This window comes from Gossypium arboreum, chromosome 1 (assembly GCF_025698485.1).
Source record: "Gossypium arboreum isolate Shixiya-1 chromosome 1, ASM2569848v2, whole genome shotgun sequence".
NCBI classification, from domain to species: Eukaryota; Viridiplantae; Streptophyta; class Magnoliopsida; order Malvales; family Malvaceae; genus Gossypium; species Gossypium arboreum.
This window is the reverse complement of record NC_069070.1, coordinates 122804192-122816657: the sequence shown is the minus strand read 5'-3', so window position 1 is coordinate 122816657 and position 12466 is coordinate 122804192. Positions and strand designations below refer to the sequence as shown.

The 12466-nt window shown below is 32.9% G+C and overlaps 1 protein-coding gene and 1 long non-coding RNA gene across 2 annotated transcripts; one reads left to right on the top strand and one right to left on the bottom strand.

Moving 5' to 3' along the window:
• Positions 1-209: 209 nt before the first annotated feature.
• On the top strand, positions 210-2817 carry LOC128290020 (uncharacterized). Its single transcript, XR_008279665.1, has 3 exons — positions 210-356; positions 1308-1379; positions 2604-2817. It is a non-coding gene; the product is annotated as an uncharacterized LOC128290020 (long non-coding RNA).
• A 7917-nt stretch (positions 2818-10734) lies between these two features.
• LOC108482448 (uncharacterized) lies at positions 10735-11927 on the bottom strand. Its single transcript, XM_017785580.2, has one exon. The coding sequence runs from the start codon at positions 11820-11822 to the stop codon at positions 11037-11039; it is 786 nt and encodes a 261-aa protein (XP_017641069.1). The 5' UTR covers positions 11823-11927; the 3' UTR covers positions 10735-11036.
• Between the last annotated feature and the right edge of the window lie 539 nt (positions 11928-12466).

Genomic DNA, 12466 nt, shown 5'->3' with positions numbered 1-12466 from the left:
TGGTACACATGTATTATACATGTTTATTTACTTATTATATAAGTAAAATAATAATAATTAAAAATATTATATTAATATTATTTTATATTAATTAATTAAATAAATAAAAGTTATGACAAGTGTAAGATGAAAATTAATACATGTGTATTAATAAATATACACATGTATAAATAATAAATATTATAATAGTTTAATAATAAAATAAAGAAATAAAATAAAGAAATAAATGAAATAAAAGAAATGAAAAAGAAAAACAAAGCAAACGAAACAGAGAAGAACAGGGGAGAAAGAAAGGAAAGGAAGAAAGAAAGGGAGAAAAGGGAAAATCAAGGTTTTGAAGCTTTAAACTTTAATAGGTATGTCAATTTAGCCCTTTTTACTTAATTTTGATGTTTTAAAAGCTTTAGAACAAAGTTTTGATGAAATTAAGTTGATATTTTGAAAGTTATTAGATTTATAAATATTGTTCGTGTTGAGTAAAATGATGAATTAAAGGCTAAATTGATAGAAATTCAAGTTAGAAATGAAATAAGGATTGAATTGTAAAGTGATTCATAAGTTTTATGCTTTAAGGACTAAATTGAAAGAATTTCGAAATTATGGTTTTATGATGAAAAATAGATAATTATGTCTAAGTTTGGTTAAAATTGAGTAGAAATAAAGTATGAATTAAGATAGAAAAGTAAGTGAATTTATTTAGGATTAAATTGAAATTAAAAGTAGAAAATCAACATTTTGCAATAAGACTATTTTGGACAGCAGCAGTAGTCTAAGTTTGAAAAATTACCAAAAATTGTAGAAATTGAATTAGAGGATGAATAAAATATGAAATTAAAGCTTATTGAGTCTAGTTTCTTATAAAAGAAACAGTTTAAGCAATTGAATTGTAAATTATGAGATATAATGAATTTTGTGAGACAAGGTCAGAATGAATTCGGGTTCCCCTGTTCTGAATTTGAAAAATCACCAAAAATTGGAGAAAAATAATTAGAGGGTTAAAGTTATATTTTTAGAATCCCTAATGAGTCTATTTTTAGGAGAAATCAATGGGAATATTATCCGAGTTCTGTACTGTGAGATAATTAATTTTTAGTGAAGAAGGGTCGAAACTGTCAGACAGCAGAATAGGGGTGGATTTAAAGAATAAACTGTACTTAATGGCTAAACCAAAAATTCTGAAAATTTTATGGTAAGAAGATTTGTGAGTCTAGTTTCAGGAAAAATTAACGGATCTTAATTTAGAATTCTGTAACTCAAGATATAAATTAGTAATGTATTAATGATTATGAATTGTATTAATCTCATAGTCAATGTGGTACCGAAAATCTTGGCTAAGGAAGGACAAGACAAAGTCGACGGGAGTTAGCTCGAAAATTACGGTTTGTATTTCTATAATCCGAACTCAGTCATTATTTGTTATATTTATATACATATGACAATTTTTAGTGTTAGAATTATGATGTTTTACAATCGAAATGGATTGATTTTGGTATGTGATGAATTTATCAAATTTATATTGATTGAAATCATTTTGATTGAATTTATATTGATTGAAATATATATTATATATATGATTTATGTAAAATTTGAATATTGAATGAATGTTATATTGATTGGAATATGAGGGAATTGATATGAATATATGAGATTTGTGATAATTGAATATTTGATATTGAAAAGTGAATTGAGTTGTATTGAATTATGAATTAATGTGAATAATTGAAATATATTTGTTGAATTGAATGAAAATATATGAAATTATGAAAATGTGTGAATATATGTGATTATTAGAATGGTATATTGATGAAAGATTTATTAAATTGAGAAAGTGAATCGAATACCCTATTAATGATGTCGGACAGATTGGATACAAATGGCATGCCATTGGATTTATGATGTGATGAGGAGATTTGTAGTTCGGCCGAGAAGATGTTTCTGTTATTATATACTTCGGTTTATCTGAAGAGGCATTTAATGCCTTATTGGTGTGTTTGGGAGGATATGATATACTGGTGTGTTATGGAGGATTTATAATATTCCGGGTGTGTTTGGGTTGGATATTCTGGTGTGTTTGGGTTGGATATTCTGATGTGTTTGGGAGGAATCCACGTATCTATCAGAGTCCGAGTCTTGTTAATAGGGGTAAATAAGTGAAAAGATAAATCGAGTGAATTTGATTGATTGAGTTATTGGAATGAAATGAGAAATTGAATTGAGAATTGAAATTGAGATATGAGATTGAAAACATGAACCAAAAGGTTCATGAAATGAGTGAAGTTCAAATGGATGATAATTGATGTTAGAATGAATTAAAATAGTATATTGTTAAGAAGTAAAGTGTGAATACAAATGAATTGTGAATATATTGTAAAGAATTTATACGGTAAGCAAATGAAAAGAATTGAGCAAATATGTTGTTGTGTTTGTTATATGGCTTGTATAGAATTTTTATGGTAAGTAAATGAAACTTATCTATAAAATAAATAAATGAATAGTTATATTTGTTATTGTGATTTTAAGTTTAATTGTTATATTATCAAGTGTTTGGATTATAGAAATACCACTGAGTGTATACTCAGCGTACGGTTTGTTTCCGTGCGAAGGTTAAGTTAAGGCTAAACTGTCGAATCAGCATTTCAGGCCGATCCCGAATTCAATGAGGTAAAGTATGTTGAGTATTGATAATGGCATGTACCTAGGATGTTTAATGAGAGTCATTTAAGTTGTAAAAGTATTGATGAACTAAATAAATTATGGTTGGCAACGGTATATAGTATGAATTTTGAAATATAAAAAAAAATTTGTATTGATTCTAAATTAGTTCCAAATTGAATTTACTATCCATATTGGACCGCGAGGGCCCATTAAAGGGACAACATCTTAAAACTAGGATGAGTATGAATATTTATTATAATTAATGACTGAAATTGGACTGTACTGACTGGTAATGTTTCGTAACCCTGTTTCGACGACGGTATAAGGTTAGGGGACGTTACAGATAATGTGGCACAATTTTAAGATGGCACATCATTACACTTTAACGAAATTTAAGTTTGAAAACCAAATTAGAAAAATGTTACTAGGTTCGAGGATTAATGTAAACCAAAAAGGATTTAAGAATTTTTTGTGTAATCCTTGATTAAAAGTCGCTCAAAAGTTGATTCAACTCTTTAGTTTGTATCGGTATGCCAACCAATACATGATTCGAACCAATTCCAACAACTATGCACAAAACTTGCTTTCTTGATTTTACTGTCATTGAAACTAAGTTTATCGGTGGCACCAAAACAAATAAAAATCTAGGGATAAAGTAACATTTAATCCCTTGAACTTGACAAAATTTTCTAATTTGGTCCTTGAAGTTTATTTGGTTTATATTAATTTTGGAACTTAACAAATTTTCTCAATTTGTTCCATGAATTTGGATTTTATTGAGGTTTCGTTATCACTTAAAAAATAAAAAAAAATTTAATATTTTATTGCATTTTTTAGATTTCACATATATATTTCAAGTGACGATATGATACAATATCAAAGTGTTTTGTTATCATACTTTAATAAAATTCAAGTTCATAGTGCAAACTGAGAAAAATTACCAAATTTCAAAACTAATATGAAAGAAAAAAAAGGGCTAAAATGAAAAAAGTTACCAAATTCAAAGATTAAATGTTATTTTATAAAATAAAAAAAATCAAATCAACACATGATTTTATAATTTTCTTTTATTGGAAACAAGGTAGGTTGTTTTTCATTACAGTATCTGTTTTAGTAATAATAATAATAAAAGAAGCCGAGCATTAAATTTCGAAAAACTACAACTTTGTTTCAAAGTGCTATAAATATAATCCAAATAATTCCTTTGCTTGGAAACTATTTTATTGAAAATAAAATGGGCAAAAAATTGCTCATTTTGGTTGTTTTTCTGTTGTTTAAAACAAAGGTAGGACTTTGAAGGATCCAATATTACTGTCCGTCGATGTCGAAAAAAATACGGTTTTGAGCTCGAATTTGGGTTTCACACACGAATCTTATGATAGTCACATCGTTGGAGTTGGAAAATTTGATTTAGGTCGATTTGATGGAATTGAGAGATTAGATTTATTAGAGTATGATAGCAGTTGTGGAAGTTAAGGTAGTTTAGGCTGTTAACAGTTAGTTAAGTTGACAGGTTTTGCATTATAAATACTATGCTTTGTATTCTGAAAGGTGTTCTCTTTTCAATCTTGATAAATAAGATTGATTTCTTGGTTCAATTCATAGTTCTCAACATGGTATCTGAGCCATAGGTTTTTTTTTTCCCACTCTCTTTGGGTTTGCTTATGGCGACTAAAACAGTTTCTGGTAATGACAGTGATCATCAGTCCATTTACACGACCACACCTATAGCCACTTCTTCTTCTGATCCTGCTTTTGCTTCCTCCCGAAAACTCCATCAGTTTCCCAAGCATGATACGGTGAAACTTGGTGAACATAATTTTCTTTTGCGGAAACAACAAATCTTGATTATTCTTAAGGGATATGGTCTGCATGGGTTTGTTCTTGGAACTATTCAGGTTCCTCCACAGTCAGTTCTTGCTATCGATGGTACTCCTATTTCTAATCCTGATTTTGTTTTTCATCAGCAACAAGACAAGTTATTGGCTTCTTGGCTCTTGTCTACCATTTCTGATAGTATTCTGGTACATATTATTGGTGCTTCTTCGAGTTTTGATGTGTGGAGTACGGTTGTCAGGCGTTTTTCTACTAAGTCTTCTCTGTCAGTATCTACTATGCGCCATTCCTTGTACTCTCAAGAGAAGGGACAGTTAACCATTAAAGAGTACTTATCCAAGATTAAAAGTCAGTGTGATGTTTTACTGGCTGCAGGAAGTGTTATTTCTGAACAAGAACAGGTTAGCATTGTTATTGTTGGTTTACCTGTTGAGTATGAGTCGATTCGCATTATTGCATCAACGATGACTATTTCTCTTGATCCTCTTACTGAGATGCTTACTGACTGTGAGGCCCGCCAGCAAGATTTTGTTTCCAATATTTCTTTGCAGGCTAATATTGCTCAGCATAATGAGTCTGGTGATAGACATGCTCGACAGTCTGATCACGATTCTCGATCATCCTCTAGGGGTGGTGGCTCCAGGGCCTTTCGAGGTCGAGGCCGAGGTAGGAAATTTTCTCATAACAAGCCTCAATGTCAACTTTGTGGATGGATTGGGCATACTGTGCACAAATGTTATTATCGTTTTGATGAATCATTTGAGGGGGTTTCTCATCAGTCAATGCAAGTGCATTGTCATCAGTTCCAAGATTCTTCTAGTCTTTCTTGTGTAGGGGCTCATTGTTGCACTCATAAGGGTACTCTGTCCACTCCTGGTCCGCAAGCTAACTTGGTCTCTCCTTCATGCCAGTTGCCTTTGAACACTATAACTTCTAAGGTCTGGTATCCAGACTCAGGAGCTTCCAATCATGTTACTAATGATCTGGATGGCCTTCGAGAGGTAGCTCCGTATACAGGTAAGCATAGGCTATTCATGGGAAATGGTATGTCTGTACCAGTGGATCATGTTAGCTCCTCTTCTTTTGTTCGATCTAATAAAATTTTTCATTTGAAAAATGTTCTCCATATTCCTCAGATCTCTAAGAATTTAATGTTTGTTGCACAGTTTGCTAGTGACAATTGTGTTTATTTTGAGTTTCATCCTCTTCGTTGTTTTGTAAAGGACATCAAGACAGGGACCATTCTATTGGTGGGGCGCATTCATAATGGCTTGTACCAGTTTGATCTCTCGGACATTCAGCTGTTCAACACTCCTTCTGTTCCAGCTATTGTTCATACAACACAATCAGGGGTTTCTTTTTCTGGTGATTCAGTTTTTAATCTATGGCACATGCATCTTGGACACCCTTGTAATAAAACTGTTACTACAGTTCTTCAAAAATGTAATGTTGTATCAAAGAATTGTAAGATGAGCTCAGTTTGCTCTGCCGGTCCACTTGGAAAATTACATAAACTGTCTTTTTCTTCTTCAACAACTGTTTATTCCGCTCCTTTCGAGCTTGTTGTTTCAGATCTCTGGGGGCCTGCTCCTATGGTCTCTGAAGGCAGTCTCTATTACATTTCATTCATTGATGCTTATTCTCGTTATACGTGGATGTACCTTATCAAAAGTAAATCTGAGGCTTTGGCCAGTTTTCTTCAGTTTCAGAAACTTGTTGAAGTTCAATTTGGTTGTAAGATAAGGACTCTTCAAACAGACTGGGGTGGTGAATAACGTTCTTTTCAAAAGCTACTTTCTCAACTCGGGATCCAACAATGACTCTTCTGTCCTCACACCTCTGAACAAAACGGTTTGGTGGAGCGGAATCATTGCCATATTGTTGATACTGGTTTGACTTTGCTTGCTCAGGCCAGCATGCCTATGTGTTTCTGGGCGCATGCTTTTATCAGTGCAGTATATCTTATTAATAGACTGCCCACACCCGTTTTAAGAGGCAGATCACCTTATGAAGTTCTCAACAAGATTGTTCCTACTTATCAGCATCTGAGAATTTTTGGTTGTAGATGCTACCCCTATTTCAGGCCTTTTAACACTCACAAGTTACAATTTTGATCTCAGCCTTGTGTGTTTCTTAGTTATAGTCTAATTCACAAAGGCTACAAGTGTCTTGCCAGCCACAATAGGATCTTTATCTCCAGACACGTGGTATTTGATGAGGATTGTTTTCCTTCCACTTCTACTTCTGGCTTATCAGGGGATTCATGTTCGGATAATAAGTCATCTATGTTCCAGCATCAGAATTCTTTTGTTCCAGTCATTGTACCTTTTTCCGAACAGTCCAGTTCTCAACCTTTGGTTTCCTTTATTCCAGCTCAAGGCGCTTCTCCTGTGCTTCCTTTGAGTTCACAGACTCCTTCTTCCCCTACGAATGATGGTTTCAGTAATCGGTCTGGTTCTGTTAATCCTGTTGGTTCTTCTTCAGTAGCTTCTAGTTCCTTGTCTGGGCCTGGTGATTGTTTGTCTACTAGAGCTCCTCAGGATCGTCCAGCTGAGTTGCCTATTAACCTTCATCCTATGCAAACGAAGACTAAACTTAGCATTTTCAAGCCCAAGGTTTTTTCAGTTGAGCTAACAGAGGTTGAACCTGCCACCATTGAAGATGCCTTCACTAGCCCAGCATGGACTCTTGCAGCACAACAGGAATATGAGGCTTTGTTAAGAAACAGCACTTGGGATTTGGTTCCATTACCTGCCAACAGGAAAACAGTAGGTTGTAAGTGGGTTTTTAAACTCAAACGCAAGTCGGATGGGACTATTGCTCGTTATAAAGGTCGCTTGGTTATTAAGGGTTATCTTCAGGCGCCAGGCATTGACTTTCAAGACACCTTTAGTCCCGTTGTCAGACCAATAACTATTCGGGTGGTTTTGACTTTAGCTGTTAAGTTTGGCTGGCAGCTTCGACAAGTGGACATCAATAATGTATTCCTCAATGGGGATTTGTCTGAAGAAATTTATATGACACAACCTCCTGGTTTTGAGCAGAATAATGGTACTGGCTTACTAGTATGTAGGTTAAAGAAGGCCCTGTATGGTCTCAAACAGGCTCCCAGGGCCTGGTTTTCTAAACTACGTGACTTTTTGTTTGGCTTACAGTTTGTTTCCGCTAAGTCCGATGCTTCTCTCTTTATTAAGAAAGCTGACGGAGTGCTATTGTATGTTTTAGTATATGTTGATGATATAATCGTCACTGGGAATCATCAAGCTAGCATTGACAGTTTTGTTTCAACTCTGGACACTCAATTTTCCTTAAAGGACTTAGGACCTCTCAGTTATTTTCTTGGTGTTGAGGTCACTCCTATTACTGATGGTCTATTTTTGAATCAACACAAGTATATTTTGGATCTGCTTAAGAAGGCTTGAATGAACCAAGCAAATGGTTCTCCTACTCCTATGGTTGCTTCCTCCAAGCTGTCTTAATATGATGGCTGTGTGATTGAAAATGAGTCTGAGTATCGCAGCATTGTAGGTACCCTCCAATATGTGGTCATCACCAGGCCAGATATCACATTTGCTGTGAACAAAGTATGTCAGTTCATGCATCGTCCTCTTGATCACCATTTCAAAGCTGTCAAACGCATTCTCTGGTATCTTCAAGGTACTATAGATTATGGTCTTCACTTCACTAAGGCTTCTACATTAGATGTGGTTGGATATTCAGATGCGAACTGGGGCACTGATTTGGATGATCGCAGATCCACTACGGGGTTTTGTATTTTTCTTGGATGTAACCCTGTCTCTCGGGGTTCGAAGAAGCAGTCCGCTGTCTCTAGGTCAACAACCGAGGCAGAATATTGGGGGTTAGCTCATACTGTTACAGAAGTAGTTTGGCTTGAGTCCTTTTTATCTGAACTACATGTTCCATCGTCGAGAAAGTCCACTGTATAGTGTGATAGCTCAGGAGCAGTAGCTGTGTCTGCAAATCCGGTGTTGCACTCCAAATTTAAACATGTGGAGTTAGATCTTTTCTTTGTTTGTGAGAAGATTGCAGCAGAGAAGCTTGTTGTGGGTCATATTCTTGCCCAATAGCAAGTTGCTGACGTGTTCACCAAACCTTTGTCATCTCATTTGTTTACGAAATTTAGGTCTTGTCTTAAAGTTGTTCAGCAGGTCTTGACTTAGTAAGAGTTGATAAGATAGGGGCATATTAGAGTATGATAGCAGTTGTGGAAGTTACGGTAGTTTAGGCTGTTAACAGTTAGTTAAGTTGACAGGTTTTGCATTATAAATACTGTGCTTTGTATTCTGAAAGGTGTTCTCTTTTCAATCTTGATAAATAAGATTGATTTCTTGGTCCAATTCATAGTTCTCAACAAGATTCAACTGTTAGATATGAGTACAATAGTGCTCGAATCATTGTAGTTGAGAAATCTGGTCTGTGCCTTGGTACCAGACATACTTGAAAAATAATGGTGATAGCACTAATAAGTAAAAAAGTATTATGGACACTTTTGTACTAAAAGTAGATTGCGTTTTATTTAATTTACTCAAAAAATGAGTAAATTAGTCATTGTACCTTTGATTAAAGAGCAAATTGACATTCTGTTAGAAATTTTATCCATTTCTATTGTTAAAAACTTATCACTATACATTAGAATGAGGAATATGTGGCATGCCATATAGAACTGTTTGGTTATTCTTCAGCTACACTAGTTTTTAATAGTATAAATGAACAAAATTTTTAACAGGATGGACTAGTTTGCTCTTTAATCTAATGTAAATAGACTACTAATTTTCTCATTTTTGAATAAGAGGAAAAATACAGTCTAACTCTTAATTTTGGGGTCTCCATAGTAAGGGTGAGCGTTCGATCGAATCAAGTAAAAAAATTCAAGTTAATTGAGTTGACGAATCTTATTTTATTATCCTAACTCGATTTGAAAATTTTTCGAATTAAGTCAAGTGAAATGAAATTCAAGTTGAGTCGAATCGAGTGAAATTGTTTGAGTTAAATTAAAAAAATTAAACATGTCGAATTAAAATCTTGTTAGTTAGAGCACATAAATTTGAAATCACATATAATTGAAAAAAATTCAAAGAAAAGGAAATACTTTAATATGATAAACTTGGATCATTGATTAACTTATCTAGGTCACAAAATTATTATTTTAGAACATTTTTAAAATTTAACTTTCTTTATATATTCTTTAGATTTTTTAAATTTTATAAAAATTTTAAAAATATAAATTTTAGATTTTTATAAATATTTAAATTTTTATTTAAATTTTTAATTTTTTTTGTAATTTTGTTGTAAGAGACCAATTTCCTCATTTTTAAAATTGATAGGGATCAAATGACATCAATCATTATTGAATTGTAAAATTCAACTTGACTCGAACTTGAAACTTGAATTACTTATTCGAGTTGACTTGAAAAAATTGAATAACTCAAAAAACTCGATTCGATTAACTTGAAATTAAATTTTTTTTTACGAATTAAATTGAGTTTTGCTCACCCTACTCTATAGTTCTTTTACCCACTAATATTAAGTGACTTCAATGGTGGTTATTGTAAGCTCTTCTAACTATATGTATGCATAATATACATGTATTATAAAAATATGACAAATGATGGTAGTTAAATCTATTGAATAAAATGGAATGACTTTTTTGTAAGTGTTACGTAAAAATAGTAAATTGATATAATATTTTTTACATGTAATAATATGATTGTCATGTAAAATTTTGAAAATAATAAAATTTAACTTAATGAATTTATTGGTAATTGTTTAGATAAGATTAAAATTTAAAAATTTAAAAATAGAAATTAAAAAGAAAAATCAACTCAGAATAAAGAGGTTAAATCTACAAGTTATATACAATATAGGGACTAATAACATAATGTATTTTTTAGTTTTGCACTTAACTTCTTCAACTTTCATTTTTTCTCAATTCACTAAAAAAAAGTTACCAATAAAAATCTTGTAAAACACTTTTATTAAATGTCAATAAATTTTAAATAAAATGGAACGAAAATAATAATTAATATAAATTATTTGAATAGTCTATAAATTTGTCTATAGTATTATTTAAGTATTTAGACCGAGTTTTAGTACAGTTGATATCGACATTATTGTTTAAGCAGAAGAATGTGAATTTAAGTGCGTTGGAATACATTTATACTCCCGATTAAAGAGCGAGAGAAATTATAGATAATTTTAAATATTTATATTCAAAATAAAGTATTTATCTCGTAACCCACTATCAATTATATATCTATATTATATTTAACCCAATACTTACTTTCGAAGGCTCGAACCGGATGAACTCTGGGAATAAACAAGACCATGCACCCGAACAAACACGAGAGTTGAATTAGATTGTAACTTTGTTAATGGAGTGATGATCCATAAACATACTCAAATCCTGCTAAGACTAATTTGAGAATTCTAGTACAAAATAGAACCTAAGCTTATTCGTATACTTAATAATATATGTGTGTATATATCTTATCCATATGCTTAATAATATATGTGTGTATATATATCTAATTTCTTGGTATGTTCTTGTAATCAGTCCACAACTGATCAACAGTTTTGCCCAGAATCTGAAAAAAGAAATCAGGGCTATAACCATCTTTGAGCTTCGCATTAAGCTCCGCCACGAACCCAGATTTCAAACCCTCACAATAATCCAAGAAATACGCCGTCACGGCGTACCCGTCGTACCAATGCTCGCCGTCCCCCGGTCGAGGCCACCCTCCGGGAACGTAATCCGCTTTCAGCCGTACGAAATCCGCGATCCCTTCCGTCAAACCCCCGAGATGCCCATCGCCGATTTGCCCGTTCCCATTCCACTGCCATATGTGAGTCATCTCATGGTAAAGCACCCCGTTGAAGCTCCGTTTCAGCTCATCGCCGGTTAAACCTTGGATCGATTTATCGCTCACGTTGATGTTATTGTTGCTTGCAAGCGCGACGAATCTCTCGTCTAGGTTGTCGACGATGAAGAGGCTTACGCTTTGTACGTTCTTTCTCGAAGCCGGATCGGGTTGCCGGAAAAGGTTCCAGATGAACTGGGAGGCTGATTCCATTTGTTGCCGTGTGTACTCGACGCCGAGCTCTTTGTCGAATACGGTGCCTCCGGGAGTCGTTGGGACCTCATTTGTGACGGTGTAATCTACCGCGGTGGAGCTGTGAAGGGATGTAGCTAATGCGAGCAGGTAAACGAGGAAGAAAACTGGGTGATTAGCCATTTTTTGGTTTGTTTGTTTGATTTGGTGAATTATTATTGCATAGTTCAAAGATTTATATAGAAAAAAACTGGAAAGCATCGTTTACTGGACGTAATGTTGAAATTTCAATATAGGTTGAAGCTTCCTTCGTCGTTGAAATTTCTTTACAAATTGAAGACGAAATGTTTACCGGGAATCTGGACACGTATAGATTTTGATGTTTTTCCGAAAGATTTTGAAAACTAAGAATGGTAAAAGTAAGAACAAACTATGTGATAAATTGTATTTTGGTCTTTTATTTAAAAATTGATAAATTAATATCTATATATATTAGATTAAAATTAAATTGGTCTTTTATTAAAAATTTACTTATTTATTTCTAATATTAAAAGTTGGTTCTTATATGTTAGTACGAGATACACATGACACACAACGTGTCACTATTCAATTATTCTTGATTAAGTCAATTTTTATCGATACAAATAGAAGATAATTTTATAAAAAAAATTAATTTATTATTTGATCTAACATACAATGACTAATTTGTCATTTTTTTAGTAGCCAAGATAAATTGTAATTTGACTTTTAATATAATGACTTTCATTGTACTTTTACCAAAGTATGAACTTTATCAAATTATTAGTTAACTTTTTTAATAGTGTAAACTAAACCTAACATCACTAAAGTATTAGTGACGACTCAATTTAAAAAAGTTACAAAAATGGTCATCGAACTATTAGAAA

Bases quoted from the DNA above. Each gene is read 5' to 3' on its own strand.
- LOC108482448 (XM_017785580.2), bottom strand. From the start codon at position 11,822: ATGCTTTCCAGTTTTTTTCTATATAAATCTTTGAACTATGCAATAATA.